At 38.2% G+C, this 18,702-nt stretch overlaps 1 protein-coding gene across 6 annotated transcripts in view; it reads right to left on the bottom strand.

Annotated features, from left to right (window-relative positions):
* TTLL7 (tubulin tyrosine ligase like 7) overlaps positions 1–18,702 on the bottom strand; it is a 141,203-nt gene that overhangs the window by 59,040 nt on the left and 63,461 nt on the right. For all 6 annotated transcript variants that reach the window (XR_009451954.1, XM_059689058.1, XM_059689057.1 and 3 more), the window contains 5 exons: positions 14,372–14,530; positions 9,293–9,387; positions 2,847–2,994; positions 2,691–2,764; positions 952–1,087 (listed from right to left, as the gene is read on the bottom strand). Coding sequence is in view for 5 of the 6 variants with exons in the window: in XM_059689058.1 (XP_059545041.1) it covers positions 952–1,087; positions 2,691–2,764; positions 2,847–2,994; positions 9,293–9,387; positions 14,372–14,530 (612 nt within the window). In the remaining variant the exon portion in view is untranslated. The remainder of the gene's footprint in view (positions 1–951; positions 1,088–2,690; positions 2,765–2,846; positions 2,995–9,292; positions 9,388–14,371; positions 14,531–18,702) is intronic.

The following is an 18,702-nucleotide window of genomic DNA, read 5'->3' as shown; positions in this document are numbered from 1 at the left end:
GTAATTACTCAATATAACAGTGTAACCATGATATGGGGAATATATTACTGTAGGGATATGTCAAGTAATATAAAGTCCAAAGAGTATTAATAGGTCCACATAAAGTTAGTTGCCCAATGGAACATTAGTAAGTGTCATGCAAGCAGAGGCTTGATTAGCACTTATACACTGGGCCTGTCTTTAAATTCTCCCTTTTGGAACCTCAGACTACCACAGTGAGGGATCTGGCTACCCTGCTGGGAGACCATGCAGAGAAAAAGAGACACTCAGTCAGCTCCCCAGATGTTCCAGCTCTCTCACCTGAGGCTCTAGACATGTCAGTGAAGCCATCTTGCATATCCTTTCAGATAAATGCAGTGAATCATACTTTATTCACTCCAAGCAAGACAAGCAGAAAGAACTACTCGAGTGAGCCCAGCCAAGTGTGCAGAATAATGAGCAAATAAATGAAATGGTTTATTATGCTGCAATAGATAACTGATAGACTGTCAGTAAGGTAAATAGATTACTAGGTGGGGAGTGGGGGAATGTTTGGGGATATGCATGTGTATTTATTACTTCTCCTTTATCAGGTCTAGGCAGCATCAGGGAAAAATATTGAATAATGTCAGATACGCTACAAATAATGAGAACATTACAAACCACTTGGTAAATACAATGGATTTTTAATTCAGTTACATATACACAGTTGTTATAACACATGTTTATTACAATAGATCAGTATTGCAACATATAACATCAACATTCTCTACTGCATAATTTGTCCTGTTAGACAACTTCTTATTTTTGAAACCACCTGGTTGGTTATGAAATGTTACCAACTGTGAAAATGGAAGCAAGTGCATCTTCAACGTAAAATGTTTCTATATGTGGGACTGAGGTAGGTTGTTTTTTAAAAGCATATTATTTGGCATAATTCTTTTTTCTCTTTATAAACACGTATTCCTTTACCTTCATCCTTTTCAAAGGATTGTTCAGCTCACGCTGGAATGAAGCTGCTCTTCCTGAAAGAAAGGTCTGAAAGGCAGCAGCCAACAAATTTTCATACTTTTCAAGTAGAGTTTTATCATCAGGAGGATAAATTCGTCTATAATAAAATCAGATAAACCAACGTGTTTAAAAAAACTAACAGACTGACAACTGTCAGGGGTGAGGGGTTGGGTAGCTGGGTGAAAGAAGGTAAAGGGATTGGCAAAAAACAAAAACATATACATAACACATACACACAGAAAACAGTGTGGTGATAGCCAGAGGGAAAGGAGGCAGGGCTAGGTGGAGGTGGGCAAAGAGGGAGAAATAGGGATGATGAGCATTTGCCCATCATCTCATGCTTGGGGTGATGGGTGCATGATGAAGTGTGCAGATGATGTTTTGTTGAGTTGCACACTTGAAACCTGTATAATTTTGTGAACCAGTGTCACTCCCAGTAAATTCAATTAAAAAAAAAAAGAAGCTATTATAGTGTAAGAGTTAATGTCAACTACATAGCTAATCCTTAACCTCCTATTCTGCCTTTACTGGGTGCCACAAATAAAGATGAATACAGTTAGGAAAAATCCATAAATGTGCATTGTCATGCACACAAATTAAAGTTTATCTAGAGAGTTATCTTAAACAATACAACTCCAGATGATACAGTATAAGGGTTTAGTTGGAGGTAGTGGTTGAAATCATTGCAGTTGGGTATACTGAAGAAATCCAAAACGTCATGGGGGAATGTTTAGGTGATGAGGGATAACTTGGGAGTGTTGGATTTAGTGTGGTTACTGACGAATGCAGAGATTAACCTGATGATCTCTTGGGATAGTGGAGAGAATTTGGTAGAGGTAGGGTGACAGGAAATGTGATGTCACCACTCCTGCTGATGGTGTTGAGGCTAGGGAAGAATGGCCTACTATGAGTGCAAGATGATGTATGGCCCCCAATTCTCCTAATTCTGCTGAGGCCGTGTCAAAGCTTGGGAGGAAGGACAGTCTCTTTAAGAACACGAGGAGCTTAGGGAGTCTCCTTTTACCCTGTCAAAGCTGATACCATGGAAGGGGTTTCATGTAGCAGAGCCCACACCCTTTCTATTGTCTCATATCTGTCTCCTTCAAACATCTTCATTATTTGCCTAGTCCCTGATACATTAGAGTTTAGAACAAAATATAGTCACCCCTTGGAATTGGCAGAAAGAATACTAGTAGACCTGAAATGTGTCTCAAAACACCACATTATAACCAAACTAGAGGCTTGGTGCACGGATTTGTGCACTGGGGCTCACTGGGGGAGCGCAGTTCATCCCAGTCAGCCAAGTGGCTGTGGACCCGCCCTCTGAGCAGCTGCTCCCGCTGTGGGAGCACACTGACCACCAGGCGGCAGCTCCTGTGTTGAGCAACTGGTCGACCAGTCATTCTGGTCATCCGCCATTCAGTTGCGAGGCTTTTATATTATAGATAAGGTCACAGGATAATATCTGACTTAAAAGATAATATCAGATTTAACCACCCTCGAGGCTGGCTAGCAGGAGTCTCCCAAGTCTGAACCATCTACTTGCTGTCTACTTTTTCATTCTAGAAAAATATCAAACGAAAGCACTATCTCAAAGTAAAATGAACAGTGCTTAAAACAAGCCTAAAGCATTAAAAAATGTACACTCATCGTTTTGACACTTCACTTGTACAATCTGTATAAAAAGGAAGCACGCTTACCTATAATTCCCCATATGTCGATTTTCATGTTGTTCTTTAGAGACCTGCTTTCGCACTTGAACAAGTCTCTCTTTCTAGAAATACAGAAATTTGACAAATAAAACCTGGCAAATGAATTATGCAATTCAAAACGTGGGTGTGTTAAAATAGTCATACCAACTCCTCTTTCCGCCTCTCCAGCTGATGCCTCTGCTGCTCCCAGTCTGAGGAACCTGGCAAGAGCCTTTTGATTGAATTCTGACCATAAAGCCTCCTTTGAGCCTCAGCTTTTTGTTTGGCCAAGTTTCTCCTTTTATCACTGGTCCTAAAATATAAAACACAAGATCCTATTCTAGAATTCCAATTGTGATTTTATCCTTGTGAGGAGAAGGAGCAGAAAAGGAGACACAGTGACAATAGGAATCAATGTTTATTAAATTATATAGCCACATACGTTATATTCATCTAATCAGCATCAAATAAGGGTCTCCCAATTGTAAATAGAAGCTCTGAAGGTAACAAAATAAAATGAAAACAGTGTAACGATGTACTAGCTGTACAATCTCAGGTTAATTACCTGCTGAGTCTATTTCCCCATCTATTAAATACTAACAAAAATGTTTCCCTCCTACAGTTCTTATAAAGATCAACATGTGGTATCAATAATAGGTCCTTAATAAATATTGGATCTTTTCTCTTCCTTCAACAATTCCATTTATATTTAAGTATTCCCTCATTTACACTAACCACTCCTTAGTTTATTTTCAATTCTGACTGAAATCCTAGCCTAACAATCACTATTTCTTTGAAGACTTCTGCATAGTCGGTCTCATTTTTGCCCAATCATGCAAATTTAGTTACAGCTGTCTGATTTCTATAGGAAAAGTCCTGTTGGGAGACTGCTTTCCTCTGAAACTCGTTCCTCTCTCTTCCCTCCCATGTAGCAGGTGCAATCCATGGAGAGTACCTGTTTGAGTACAGACTTTCAGTTTTGCACAATGAAAAAGTCCTGGAGATGGATGGTGGTGATGGTTGCACAAAACTGTGCACGGACTTAATGCCACTGAATTGCACACTTAAAAATGGTTAAGATAATTTAATGAGTTGATATTCACCAGAGGAACAAAGATAAACGTACATTTAAATGAGAATATGTGCAAAAACCATGAACATGTGGAATAGCACCACACATGCGTTCTTAGAAAAATTAATTCCAAGGCAGAGGAAAAGAACAAAAAGTGATCATATTGATGAGAGATGCAAAGACCAGATCAAACACTGTTTTGTATACAATCTAAAGATCAAAACTGCTTTGATGCAATGTTTAAACCTCATCTGATAGAGTAGAAACGTGATCAGAATATCAGAGTTCATAAATATCTTTTCAAATGTTGGCATTCCTCGCCGGCCTGCTGTGGCTCAGTGGTTGAGTGTCAACCCATGCACCAAGAGGTCACCGGTTCTATTTCCGGTCAGGACACATGCCCGTGATTGTGGGCTGGAACCCCAGCAGGAGGCGTCAGGAGGCAGCCAATCAGTGTTGATTGATGTCGATGTTTCTCTCTCATTGATATTTCTATCTCTCTCTCCCGCTCCCTCCCTCAAGACATTTTTTTAAGGTTGGCATTCCTCCGGATTCTGCCAGGCCCCCCTTTACTTCTCAATATGCACACTATGTGCTTTCATCCATTAGACCCAACAGCAATCTGTACATGGCTGTCAAATAGATATCTCTAACTCCCGGGGCACTGTATATCAGATTTCCCAGTTCACAATTCTGCCTGGGCTCACAGAGAACCTCAAAATTAGCATGTTTAAAACTGAACTCTCTCTACCTTCCCCCATCACTCCTCTAAATCTGTTTCTCACCTAAAATTTTTATCTAAATCATTACTGTATTGTCAAACAAGTTGTCCAAGCCAGAAACCCAGGAATCATGGTACACACTGAATTCCTAGTCCCTACTGCAGTAAGTAGTTAACACTTGTCAAATGATCTGCAGAGCAACAGAGTGGAGGCTGGAAAATGGGGCGGGGGTTAGCACTGGAAGAAGGAAGAAAGCCAGTAAAATAATCCAGGAGAGAAATGAGAAGCCATTAAACTTAATGAGACTACAAAATTAAATGGTAGTCATACACTGTACAGGGTTCAGTTGATTCATAATAAAAGAAGGAACTAATGATGACTCCCAGATTTGTAGCCTGAACATTTATATGGATGGTTTTACAATTAACTAGTAAAGCAAAGCAAGACACAAAACTAGGTTTGAGTGATTATCATTATAAGTATTTTTCTATGAGCATATGGTTTCCCTTTTAATAACTGAGCCACGTAAGGAGAGAAAATTTTACTAATTTTTCTATCTCCATCTTCTAGTACAATATAAGCTAAGAATGTACATTAAATATATGAAAAGGTTTTTCTTTTGTGGGTTGGAAGTAATTGACATCATTAGCAGAAGAAAAGAGAGAAACCCAGCAAGAAAGGAGAAGATAATTCAACTTCTGGTCATATTGAATTTAAAGTGTCATCAGATCACTCACCCATTCATTCATTTACTTACTTCCTTACTAGTTCACTCACTCATTACAAATTTACTGAGCCCCTGTTAGACCAGAAACATCGAGTGTAAATGCTCAGCAGAGATCTGCAAATGCAAGACCAGAGCCCAAGAGTGGACAGAGCTGTCGAGAGGAACCCTAATCTGTACCTCAATACAGGTGTAGACCTGGGACTCCAGTGTCTGAATCACAAAAGATGCTACAAAAATGAATGAGACTGACACAGAGGAAAAGAGGGCTGAGGCAAGAATGCAGTGAAAAAAATGACAAGTAGGGGGAAGTGAAATCATAGAAGACAGAGAAATGCTCAAAGTTAAGTGAATTCAGAAAGTAGAGTGTCAAAGAGGCCAGTGAGAATCAATTTTCAAGGGCAGGGTAGCATGAATTACTGCATACACCATATACATGTAGGCTGTGAACTGGTCATGTCATAACTAAGGGTCAGATAATCTAATGTAACCTAATCTAATCTGAACTAAACTAATAAACAGTACAGTATTTCAGACTCACAGAACTCATGAGACTATAACTATCTTTTGTAGACTCAATTTTAATGATTCTAATACAATAGTTATGGAGGAAAAACGATTCTTCTTATCAACACACCAACACCCCCAATATACAAGATTGCCTTTTCCTTTTATTACTGAAAAAGCACCTTTTTTACTTATTACGATTTTACTATTTACCTTTATTTATTCTTCTTTCTCTTGTTCTGCATATAGCCCCTTTTGTACTCTCTTGTCTCTGAAGACCCCACGCCAAATGTTTCAGAAAATTATCTGAATCTGAACTTAAATTATATTGTGCCATCCAAGTACAAAGGGGATCAATTCTGACCCCTCAATATGAGGTTCAGTATTCTCAGGGGCTGTGATATATACTCTGAGCTATATACCAGTACACGCTTTTCGATTCTCTTGAGACGGAAAGTATACATTTACACTATTAATTTTGGGGTACATATGGAGCCATACTATAAGCAAAGCATCATACTAAGAATTGTGTTCTGGCAGGCATGGGCTCAGTGGCTGAGCATCAACCTATGAACCCGGAGGTCACGGTTCAATGCCCAATCAGGGCACATGCCCAGGTTATGGCTTGATCCCCAGTGTGGGGTGTGCAGGAGGCAGCCAATCAATGATTCTCTCTCATCATTGATGTTTCTATCTCTCTCCCCCTCTCCGTTCCTAGCTGAAACAAATAAAATATTTATATATTAAAAGAATTGTGTAGAATAGCAAAGTATATGATCCTTGACTTCAAGGAGCTTAGATCAAATTGAAAGGAAAAATCTGCCATGCCCAAGTAAAAGAGCACAGAGCATAAAAGAGTAAACAAAGCAATAAGACATGTCCTATGCAGACTCTAATTCCTCCTGAAGTTCAAAGAAAGAAAAGATTAACTTGTGCTAATACATCATAATAAAAGATAAAATTTGAGTCATAGGCAGTAAGGAAAGGCATTCAGGATAAGGAACAGAATAAATCATCAACGAGAATAGGCTACACATGTGAGAAAACCCTATATAATAAAACCCTAATATGCAAATTGACCGAACGACAGAACGACTGGTTGCTATGACACGCACTGACCACTAGGGGCAGACGCTCGATGCCAGAACTGCCCCCTGGTGGTCAGTGCACTCCCATAAGGGGAGCACCACACAGCTAGAAGCCATGTGGCTGGTGAGCACAGCAGCAGTGGTGGGAGCCTCTCCCACCTACAAGGCAGCACTAAGGACCCCTCAGTGGACATCCCCCAAGGGGTCCTGGACTGCGAGAGGGAGCAGGCCTGGCTGAGGGACCCCTTCCCGCCAAGTGCACAAGTGTCATGCACCAGGCCTCTAGTAATGTGATAATCAGCCTAACTAAAACAGTTTTGGTCGGAGAGAAATAGGAAATAAGATGAAAAAGCTAAGATTAAGTTATATTATGAAAGGAACTTAGATTAAGTGCTGGCAATAGAAATCCAATTAGGTTCTTGGCCAGAAACATAACACAATAAAAAAGATCATCGTGATAGTCTGATTAAAATAAATATAAATAGGGAATCACAGAACAATTTATTCTATCCAAAAGTAAAATAGTCCATATAAAAATTAATCCAATAATATTTAATAAATAGGCAAGAATTTTCCTAGTGTCCTCAGCTCCTGCTTATGTTTCCATGATGTGCCCATCGCATACCTTGCCATAGTGAAATACAAGTCTAACACATATGCCCATGGAGCCCTCCATCTGGCTGGAGAGAAAAGGCACAGCTGCAACCTAAGCTTCATTAGCATAAGCTCTAAATGGTATGAATTTTGCTAAATTCTCTTAGTGGAACTACACTAGGAAAATTAAGAAAGATGAAGTCCAATTCTCCCTTCGTTTTAAGCCTAGAAATGTCTCACTGTTTCAATGTATATATCTCACTTTTAAGAAGACCAAAAACACCCATGGGTGGCAAGTCAAAAGACATGCCAGGAAAAAAAAAGAAAATTCAAGGCCTACTTATACAGTAATAGTAAATAAATAAATAAATAAGTATAGGCATATTGCTTAAGTAATCCAAAATAATGATACACTGTGTAAGCTAAATAAATAGAAATTTATTTTTTCTTTTCGTTTCTTTTAACATAATTGAGATATCAGTAGAATTTAGGCAAATCATTCTTTAATCTGGCAAAAGGAGGAGTCATATGAACATTTTTGAACAAATTTATATGTCTATCTCTTTTTCTAATGATGCTTTCCATGAAAAGTACTTTTCAATCAGGCATCTGCTAAATGCTTGGAAACATTTAACATAAACAAATTTCATAGAAACATCCCACAGCTTCTTTAGAGCTCTTAAAATGACAAGTGGAATCAATTGAAATCATAAAATCTCTAAGATCAAAAAACCTTAGAGGTCCTTTAACCCAATACCCTAAATGCTGTTTCAACACTTATAATTGCAAACATTTCATTACTTCTTTGAGAAGTTCAGTTAAACTTCTAAAATATTTATTCATTATGAGCCAAAAGCTTTCCCATATAAGTGTTACAAATATTTGACATCCATGATCATATACACTGCAACCAGCAACCCTTCTTCTGGGTATATATCCAAAAGAGTTGAAATTAGGATTCATATAAATATCTGCACTCCCGTATATATTGCAGCATTAGTCACAATAGCCAAGACAAAAGCAACTTAAATGCCCACCAGTGGATGAATGCATAATGAAAATATGGTGCATAATACAACAGAGTATTATTCATCCTTAAAAAAGGGGGGGGGGATCGCATTGATGCTTTTCAATGGGAAGGTTAAGCCTCACTTAAAAACTGCCTCTCTTTTCTGTTTACCCAGGTAACAAGATATATTGGGAAGACCTCTGGAGAGAAAGGCAGAAAATCCATGTTTGAGATTTTTTACTTTCTGAATGACCTCTCTGTTTTAGTTTCTTCTAAGGTGAGGAGATAATCTAGAGCGTTTCCTAAGGCAGTCTCTAATTCAACCTCATATTCTATATTACTAAAGTAGAGGCCCGGTGCACGAAATTTTGTGTGTGGGGGTTGGGGGGGCGTTCCCTCAGCACGGCCTGTGCCTCTCGCAGTCCTGAACGCCTCGGCAGACATCCCTCTCACAGTCCAGGACCCCTCACTTCTTACTGCCTGCCTGCTCGCTGCTTCTTACTGCTCGGCTTGCTGCTCCTTAGCTGCTCCTTAGTGAGTGCACTGACCACCAGGGGGCAGCTCCTGAGTTGAGCGTCTGCCCCCTGGTGATCAGTGCGCATCACAGCAACTGGTCATTCCACTGTTTGGTCAATTTGCACATTGGGCTTTTATTATATAGGATAAGTATAGCAATACTCTAACTTAACCATATTTTTTACTGTAGGTTCAGAGCCTTAAATGAGGAGAAGGAAATATTGTGTGTTAGAGGAGAGGAAAGGATATTTGAAAAAAATAAATGGAATTGAGTAATTCAAAATATAAAACACAAAAAAATTCAAGCCAATTCCATGTACAAGTGAATGTTCTGTCAGATGTGGCGAAAATTTCCCAGAAAATGGAGGAAATACTTTACCTGATGTTGAGGAGCTTCAGTGCGTTTAGCAGCACTCCCCTTTTTACATCATAGTCTATTTTCTGATCAGTCCCAAAGCTCGGAGCTCTGTTGATCTAAAATTTACAAAGAAAATAAAGAGAGTAAGCAAATGTGGGTAGGCCAAAAAATACAAGGTGTTCCCCCAAAAATTGTAGACACACTTTAAAAGCTGATAGCTCAATTTTGAAAATGAAGTGAATTTTAATAAACACTGCCTTTATCATTATTCAAAGTGTGTGTATATATTGGGATGCCCTGTATTCAATACATATTTGTTAATCTAATGTGGGATCCCCAACCAGTAGAAGGACTCTATAATAAACCTCAAAGCTCTGCATGGCAATGGACCGGTTACTATTGCCAAGCCTCCCTTCCCCATCACCCTAAGCCAGGCGTAAGGAATGGATTATCACCACCCCTTTCCTCCTGCTGTCTTGGCTCAGGATCTTCGGTCAGCGTATCTGCCCTCCCTCTCTTTTCTACTCTCTTCAACCAAATTGCCCCAAGCACTCTGAGTTTTAACTTCAGAGAAGTAAAAGTGACTCATCCTTCCATTACTAACTAAAAAATTAATTTTGCTTCTTCCCACCTGAATCAGACAAGATTCATCAATTTTCATTTCCAAAGACACTAGCTACATATTACTCAGAAGATACCATTAAGGGCAGCTGCAGACTAACCTCCATGAACTTTCTAACTATATAAGGACTCACGGGAATAAATGAGCCATGTGTGGTTGTGATGTCATTTCCAACATCATTGCCAGGATTTCATTAGACTTTAAAAAGCAAAAAATAACTCTATGTACCCAGAAATCCATTAGACAATATACTACCACTTCGGCAGCTGGAGTTTTGTTTTTGTCTTTGTTGTTGTTATGGAAATGTAACTGGAACAGCAGATGTTTAAGAAAATTAAACACTTCTGAGTTCACAACTGTAGCTTAGCTTCATGACCACCAGATAACCCCACAGGCTATCTAAAACATATGCTACGGGTCATAGACAAGGGCTGTCTGATACAAATCTATCACCACAAGAGATAAGGTAGTTGATGACATGCATTTTACAATTGGCAGTTGAACGAAAAAAACACATTAAACTTAAGAAATCATTCAGAAATACAAATGCCTCTAATTAGGAATGTGGCATGAGATCACTGCAGAAAAATTAGTTAATAGAAGCTAAATAAAAGACAGAAAGATCACCTGTAGCCTGACTACCTAGTGTATTGTTAATCATTTAATAAATGGTATTCCAGATATTTGCTATGCATATTTATAATATTCATTTTACCTTCCCAATAAATGTCTATATTTAATTATACTATTTTATAATCCAAGTTTTCCTTTTAACAATGTATCATGAAAATCTTCCATGTCAACATTTTGACAGATGCATGATAGTCTTTTTATAGAAATACCAGAGGCCCAATGCACAAAATTCATGCAAGAGTAGGCCTTCCTTCCCCTGGCTGCCAGCACCAGCTTCCTCTGGCACCTGGGACCCAGGCTTCCCTCTGGGTGCCAGTAGGCACTCGGGACCTGGGCTTCCCTCTCAGCCCCAGCTTCGTCCAGAAGGTCGTCCAGAAGGATGTCCGGAAGGATGTCCGGCCTAATTAGCATATTATGCTTTTATAATTATAGATGCCAAGCTGTATTTTTCCTTTGATAATTTCTGATTCAGAAGGTGATTAACATATGCCCGCCTGTGTGCTGTGCTCTTAGGGAAGGGAGTAGCTTGGTAATTGCAAGAACATCCATTTACTCAAGTGTTGTCAAGTGTTACCTCTTAAAAGTGCAGAGAAAGGATAATGTCTTTTATATGAAAAATGTTTCAACCATTCCATAGTGACTCAGATCTCTAGAATTTGTAATACAATGATAGTTCTGCTCTTACATGTAAGTAACAAATTATAAAATTAACCAAATATTTAGGAACTGACGATTATTAATTGGTTCACTGAAATGTTATCTGTATAGAATCCCTTAGGTGCTCCATTCTAAAACTGCAGTCTGGAAATCTGCCAGGCATATCCCTTCTGCAGAATGGTAATTTGGGACAATACAATCTCAAACCCCTCTCTCATATCTATTTCAAAGTTTTTCTCCTGCTATCACATAAAAGAAACTGGTTGATGAAGAAATGTAACCAATTAAACTAATACATGAAAAGGTTGAAAAAAACACCTTTTGTTCAATTAATGTCTTGGATTTTTAAAATTTTTATGAGAGTGGTACAAAAAAAATATGAGAACCACAAATGGCTCACAGAAGAAACTCTGAAAATTGGGTTTCATACAGCCAAAATTCTACTCTGTAATGTTGATTGCTTCTCTAGTTTTCACTGCCTAAATTCTAAAACAGACAAAATCTAGCCAATGTCATAGTCTTAAAATTCAGCAGCTTGTAAAAGGATGCAAAAATGAAAATTATTAGAAAGCAAATTAAATTAGTATTATTTATTAACTGTCCAAATTACAGCTGTATTATCAAAACACAACCATTTCATGCACATATAAAAGTATCCAGAATAGATTCTGTGCTCCTAAATTAGTGCTCTTCCCTCTGTCCAGTAATGTCTCCCCAACCCACCCCCATTTCTCCAAACCCCAACCCCTATCCCACCTTCTAAATACTTTGCTCAGGTGTTCCCTCTTCTGCAAAGATTGTTTTCACTCTCAAATACACACATGAACACAGAGAGGTTAGTCAGTTTATTGTTTGTGCTGGCACCCTGCTTCCTCCTTATACCTACAACCATTACCATAAAACACACATCTGAGTCCCCACAAGTGTTTTGTCTTATTCTTCTTGTATGTCTACCACCTGGCACAATGACTTATTGAAATTAATTCGAGGCCCTGCTGGCATGACTCAGTGGTTGAACATCGACCTGTTAACCAGGAAGTCATGGTTTAATTCCCATCAGGGCACATGCCTGGCTTACAGGCTCCATCCCCAGTGTGGGGCGTGCAGGAGGCAGCTGAAACATTGATATTTCTTTCTCTCTCTCTCTCCCTCTCCCTTCTTCTTTAAAATCAATTAAAAATATTTTTAAAAAGAAATTAATTCAGTTAAAGTATGAGTATTCATATCCTTCCAAATTCAATTATTTTCCCTAAAAATGTTTTCTATGCTTGAAAATTTCTGCAATTTGCCTCTACAAATCATTACTGGAAATCATTCCAGTGAACTAAGTTATCGCATTCTCAGAAGCACTTTCTCCATTGCTCCACTGGATGGCGCCAAAAGGTTTTTTTAACTACATATTAGAACCATTACCATTGCAGCTGAAAATACAAAGAAAATCATTACATAAGGTTCTTTTCACTGTTTTAATATAATTAAATGTTCATTCTCCACAGCTTTTAGTTGTGTGTTTTTTTTCTTTGAGTTTTTTAATGGTTCTGATTGATCCAGAAATGATGAAAAAAAAATGAATAGAAAATGAAACTATGTTAATGCAAACAATAGTATTTAACCATTGGTTATTGTGGAATTTTGTAATGGTTCTTATTTTCCTGAAAAAAAGGACAAAATAAAGTAGAAGAAACATTAATGCAAACAATGGTATTTTGAGCCTTAAAAACAAAACAAGACAGAATTCAACCATTCGGTCAATTCTGGTTTACCCAGCTAAGTTCCAATTAGGCCACTGCTTTTAAAAACTGTAAATGTCTGTAAAGTCATTCGTCCCTGCTCTTCTTGCAGTTCTACCTCCTGCATGTGCCTTCACTTCTTCCCCACCCATCAAGGATAAAAGACAAGTATCAGGGGTAGAAAAAAATACAGCTGAGAGCAGGAAAGGGTGACTGCAGACAAAACAATAACCCTAGACAATGTCAGGTCTCAGTACACTAGACATGGTGCAGCCAAGTGCTTTGATATCCAATGGAGGGAGCTAAAGGGTAAGCAACATTCCTCATATTCATCTTATTTCTAGGGCCCAAGCAGGAGCAAAATTTGAACACCTGACAAAACTGTAATTGGAAATATACGTATTATTTACTCATAGTACATTCAATTCACACAGGAAACCATCGGCCCTGTGGTTTGGAAAAGCATTCTTCCCGAAGAATATGTTTTGAATGTTTTGATCTCATCTATCACTCATTCAATTTACTTTTGCAAGCCTTGATATTAAAGATGTAATTGCAAACTTCTAAATCATTAACAAAAAAAGAGAGATAATCCAACTTAAAATGAAAGGTAATTGCTGCTGATATCTTCTATAGGAATATACTGCTCAAAAATATAACTAATCTTGTAAGCACTAGTGTTTGGAAACGTGCTGTTTTCCTGATAAAAGTTTCCTACATACAGTACTTTGTGACCATACACTCTGCGACCTGAGGTTTCTTCTGGATATATTATAAATTAATTAAGACTGGAAGGAAAGGTACAAAAAAACCTTTAAAAGAGATCTTTTTTATTTTTTCCTGTATTTTACTCTATATTTTCCAGATGTTAAGTGACCTTTTATAAATAAAAGGAATGACAACTCTGCCCATAGCAGGGACGGGCAGCAAGTCCAAAGGCACACAGCTGATGGGCTGGACTTGAGGGGAGGCCCAGGTATGTGAGATGGCCATAAAGGCACATTCAAGCCACCTGGGTGTCAGGATTAATGAGCCCACTGGAGCGTCTCTCTTCGAGAGCGTGAAGGGAGACACACTGAGGACAGAGAGGCTGTGGTCCCGGGGCCCAGGAGCCCACATAGAGAGAGGAAAGACGGCACCCACACGTCATGAAGTGGTAGGAGCCCTGAGGCTGAGAAAATATTGGAGGAAGTAGATAAAAAAATCAGTAAAAGTAGCTCCACATAGATATTCAAAATTCCTGGCCTAGAAATTCAATACTAATTTGGGGAAAGTAATATCAAACACATATTGATCTTTCTTAGAACTGTTCTGTTCCATGAATTTTCATTCTCTTTCTCCCACACACTCCATTCAGGCCTCTTTCTGCTCAGTCAATGAGACAACGGTGACAAGAACACATTTAAAAACATTTATTTTAATGCACAGTGATAACATCTCTTCTTAAAAACGCCTTACCTCCAGAAGCCACGGCTTTAGCTTTCTGTCCAACAAAATATCAAATCCCAGGACTTCGAAGCAGACACTCTCACTCCCCGGAGGCTGCCCAGGTCTGCACATCCGATAAGCATGCAGGACATGAGGCTCTGCCACAATCAGAGTCTTAACCACCAGCTCCTACAAGCACAGATTTTCAAAAGGTGAAAATGCCTTATTTCTTTCTCATTTACACACGTGGCAATAAGGCCTGGACTTACAAACTAGCCCTGGGGCATCCAGCCCGCCACTGCCCTGACTTCCCTCCATCCAACTCTTCCCGGACCCGCCAAGCTCCCGCCATGCCTGTCTCCTCTGGGATCATCTCAGTAACTGTTCCCACTTCTTGGGACATTCTTCTCCCCCTATGCCTGTGTCTTCATCCTCGATATCCAGAGAGGCTGTCCCCGACCCTGGGGTCAAAACCGCCACCCATCAGCCCTTACTGCATAACTTCGCAGCACAGAACCAGCCGATCTTTTCCTTGTTTTGTTAGAGCAGGGTCCTTGTGTGTCTGATTTACAACCCCACTCCAGTGCCTACCATAGTATCTCACACACAGGAGATGCTCAAAAACATCTGTGAACAAATGAGTAAACTAATTCACAAACGACATTATAGAGTGTCCACTTGGACATCGGCTGGAAAGAGCGAGGGGAGAATCCCAGAGAGCTGGGTTTCTTCGTGCAGTGGGGCAATACTGCCACTAAGTGAGCTGGCTGGCATCATTTTCCGTGAGGACACAGAATATGACGGGGCTGAGTTACTGATGCCAATAAAGCAAAAAGTTGTTTTAACTGAAGTTGGAGAACAAGCTACGGATTGTTGAAAGCTGCCCCACTGGTTTTTGCTTAGAATATATTGCCTTTGGAACTGCCTCTCTACAGGTACTGCTGCCAAATGTGAACTGGCAATAGTAATAACACCTGCTGCAAAAAGACTGACGAAGGGACAAAATGAGACTCCACGTGAAACTCTCAGTGTAGCGACCAGAGCACATTGAACCTGAACTAAGTGTTAGCAACTTAACTAAACTACTGTTACAGTTATTCTATTATTCCACTAGAAGTCCATCTCATATGTCAGGTCAGACACAAAATCCCACTACCAGCTGGGTGCAATATTTAACCATATGGGAGAAAAATGGAAGGCAGAAATTAACCTCACTGATACCCAGAATCTCAACCCCAATGCTATCTGGAAGTAAGGGTCAGAGATGCCATGAGGTTGTTCTCAGAAAATTTTATTCAAAATAACAAATTAAAGGTAACACCAAAGAATTTAAAGATGAAAGACAAAAGGCACTCCATATAAATCTTTGGAGATATTACTAAAACAACTGGAGAGTACTAAAATGTTAAAACCTTGGCTAATAAGTGTCTGTGTAGAACAAGACAGTGAGGGGAATTAATAGACCCTACCGATCTCTGTTTTTTTCTACATAAAAAACAACACATTTTTAGAAATATAAAGGCAAGCTTGCAGGTATATGTGAAATCAGGAGTGATATAATCAAGCAAAAATCAAATTTCACCAATTCTTTTCCAAGTATCATTGCTTTGAAATATGATTTGTAGATTTGTACACAAAATATACAAAAAGGCATTACAATCATTTTTAATCTCTATGGCCTGATTTTCTGTTGATTTTCTATTCATTCTTGTTAAGCACAAAAACATACATCTCTGTGCTTCATGGAAGGTATTGCTAGTTTTTAGATATAGGCAGTTTCTTTATAAAAAATTTACCCCCAAAAAAGAGGTCATTAAAAAAAGCCTCCTAAGTTAAATTCATAAAATTTGTAAGCTATTAACATTACGATAAAAATCTACTACATTTGCCTTTTCTACCTCCTCCTATTGTTCTCTTTTTATAATATAGTATTTTGTTGATTCACCTTAAACAGAGAGATCTTTACAAATTATGTGTAATTCTGAATAAAGACAAAATTTTAAATAACTAAGTAAATGCAGACAATCTTACAAGATAAATGTAAGAAATGTACTTGGAAAAGTTAATAATTTAATGTTATTAATTTATTTAAATTATTATATAATTTATTAAGTAATCAATTACTTATAGATTATTAATATACATTCTAACTAAGGTAGACAAAAGTGATGCAAAATTTAGCCACTTATGGAGGAGATCATGAATGTGTCAGACCTTAATAGACTCACATTGGTCATGTTTAGGTCATATCTGAAAGTTATACTTTAGGCTATAACAGAAAAGTTAATTGCCTAACCTATGAATAATATTAGTATTACTTCTAAACCTTCTCCCAATTTAATCATGTGGAAAAAGTACCACTTATAAGCTCATGATACTCACTTTTCTCTGATTGATTCTCTCTATACATACTTCACCAAGGCAGCCAACAGGCACCACCTTTTTACAAAGACATTCCCATATGGACATGAAATATTTGATAAAGAAAAATTAATATTGGAGAGTATATAAAATGTCCTTGGTCTAATCATCAAATAACCTACTCATTAAATCGTCCAGGCAATATCATGTACCATATGATCTTCCATCAAAAAGCAACTGCCCCAACATAAATTTCTCAACTCTGAGTCTTCTAATCCACTATGATAGTAAATCTATCATTAGAACATTTTTTGAAATTTCCACAGAATTGACCTTGCTAAAATAAATAAGTAAATAAACATAGAATTATTGTAATCAAATTTTTGTTTGGAGGTATGTAGTTTCTCAGGAAGATATAATGGAAAGTAAACAAGTTGGTGGGCATCTAACCAAATCCAGATGACAAACATTTTTCATGAGCCCTACATTTTTAAAACTTTTGAATGGGTTGTCAATATTTACAAATCTGGGGATTTACAGCTTCTATTGAAAAATTAGGAGATGAACCACCCTGGGCCCAAAATATCATGTGCACTAATAGAATAGTGCTGAGTGGTATCTATGTGCTTCAGACCTCTTTTTTATGCTCTTCAAATTAGCACGGTTCCCAGCGCACCCTAATTGATTCTATGCAAACGTCACTCTTTTTCACTTGTCTGACATCTAAGAATCTTTGGATTTATGTCCTGTGACATAAAATATAAGGAGTAACAAACATCAATCAACAATCAACCAAAGATAAATATAATGATGCTTATTTTTCTCTCTGATTTTCTCAACTGAACCAAGTTCAACTACCTATGAACTTTCATGTCCATTGCCATTACAGATTTATTTAAATTATATATTATTTGTCCCCAAAGAAAAGCCAAATAAAATTATATAGCCCTTAATCACATTATTTTCAGTAGACACAGTCTTCTAACTTAGAATACCATTTTATTTAATACTTCTGCTAGAATTAATAAAGGGTCTGTTTCGCCAAAGTTATCTTCTCTTATCTGTTTCCTTGTTTCTCTTTACCTTTACCTTTTGGAATTTCATCCATTGCCATGGCGTTACATATCAATTGCACCACAAACACATTCCTGACTGCTTGATCTTTCTACCTGAGACAGCATTTCAGGTTCAACACATCTAAAGTAAAATTCATCATCATAGCCTCACGGACTTTTAAAAGCTTAGTTTGGAAGTCACCGCCTCCAAGAAGTCCCCTCTCACCACCGACCCAAAGCTACTGTATGTGGTTTCCTCTCCCTCCCACAGAATCCACTGCTGCCTCCTCTGTTGTGCTCGCTACACTGCATTTCAATAACAATATTTGTGCTGGTTTTTCCTGCCAAACTCTAAGTTTTTCAAGAACTGGAGGTGTAACTTATAAACCTTCAAATTATCAGACAAAGATAGGCTTATACTATGGGTGCAATCAATGTTTACTGGATAAATGAATGAATAAACAAATAAATAAGTAAAACTATTTTCCCTCATCTGCAAAAAACTAAGTTCTAAATCTTCTCAAAAATAAATTCCTTCCTACTCTATTTCAGATAATGCCACCTCCATTCTCCCTTATATAATTACTCCTTAAAACTAGAAGAATCACTGAGTACTTCTCTCCTATTCTGAACATTCAATTAATCCCAACATTTACCTCATTGCCACCCCTTTATTGTGTTCAATTTAGGCCTTTCTTTTCACTAAAAGTACTCCCAAGGGCGCTCTTCTACCTACTCTTGGTCTTCACTCTAACCCATTCCACACCCTTTTTCAGATGTACCTTTTTAGTTCATAGTCCATGACCTTATTATTCTCCTCCCTTAAGCCTTGATTAAGCCTGGACGTTAAGCCTTGGTTTTCAGACCTAAAATTTAGCCTCTACATATCTTTTCAGCCATAAGTCCCCACGCATCTCCCACAAATACCAAATGTACCAACCTGGA

The sequence above is a fragment of the Myotis daubentonii genome, chromosome 3, assembly GCF_963259705.1.
Source record: "Myotis daubentonii chromosome 3, mMyoDau2.1, whole genome shotgun sequence".
NCBI lineage: Eukaryota > Metazoa > Chordata > Mammalia > Chiroptera > Vespertilionidae > Myotis > Myotis daubentonii.
Note: the sequence above shows the minus strand (reverse complement) of the source record. Positions and strands in the feature narration are given on the sequence as shown.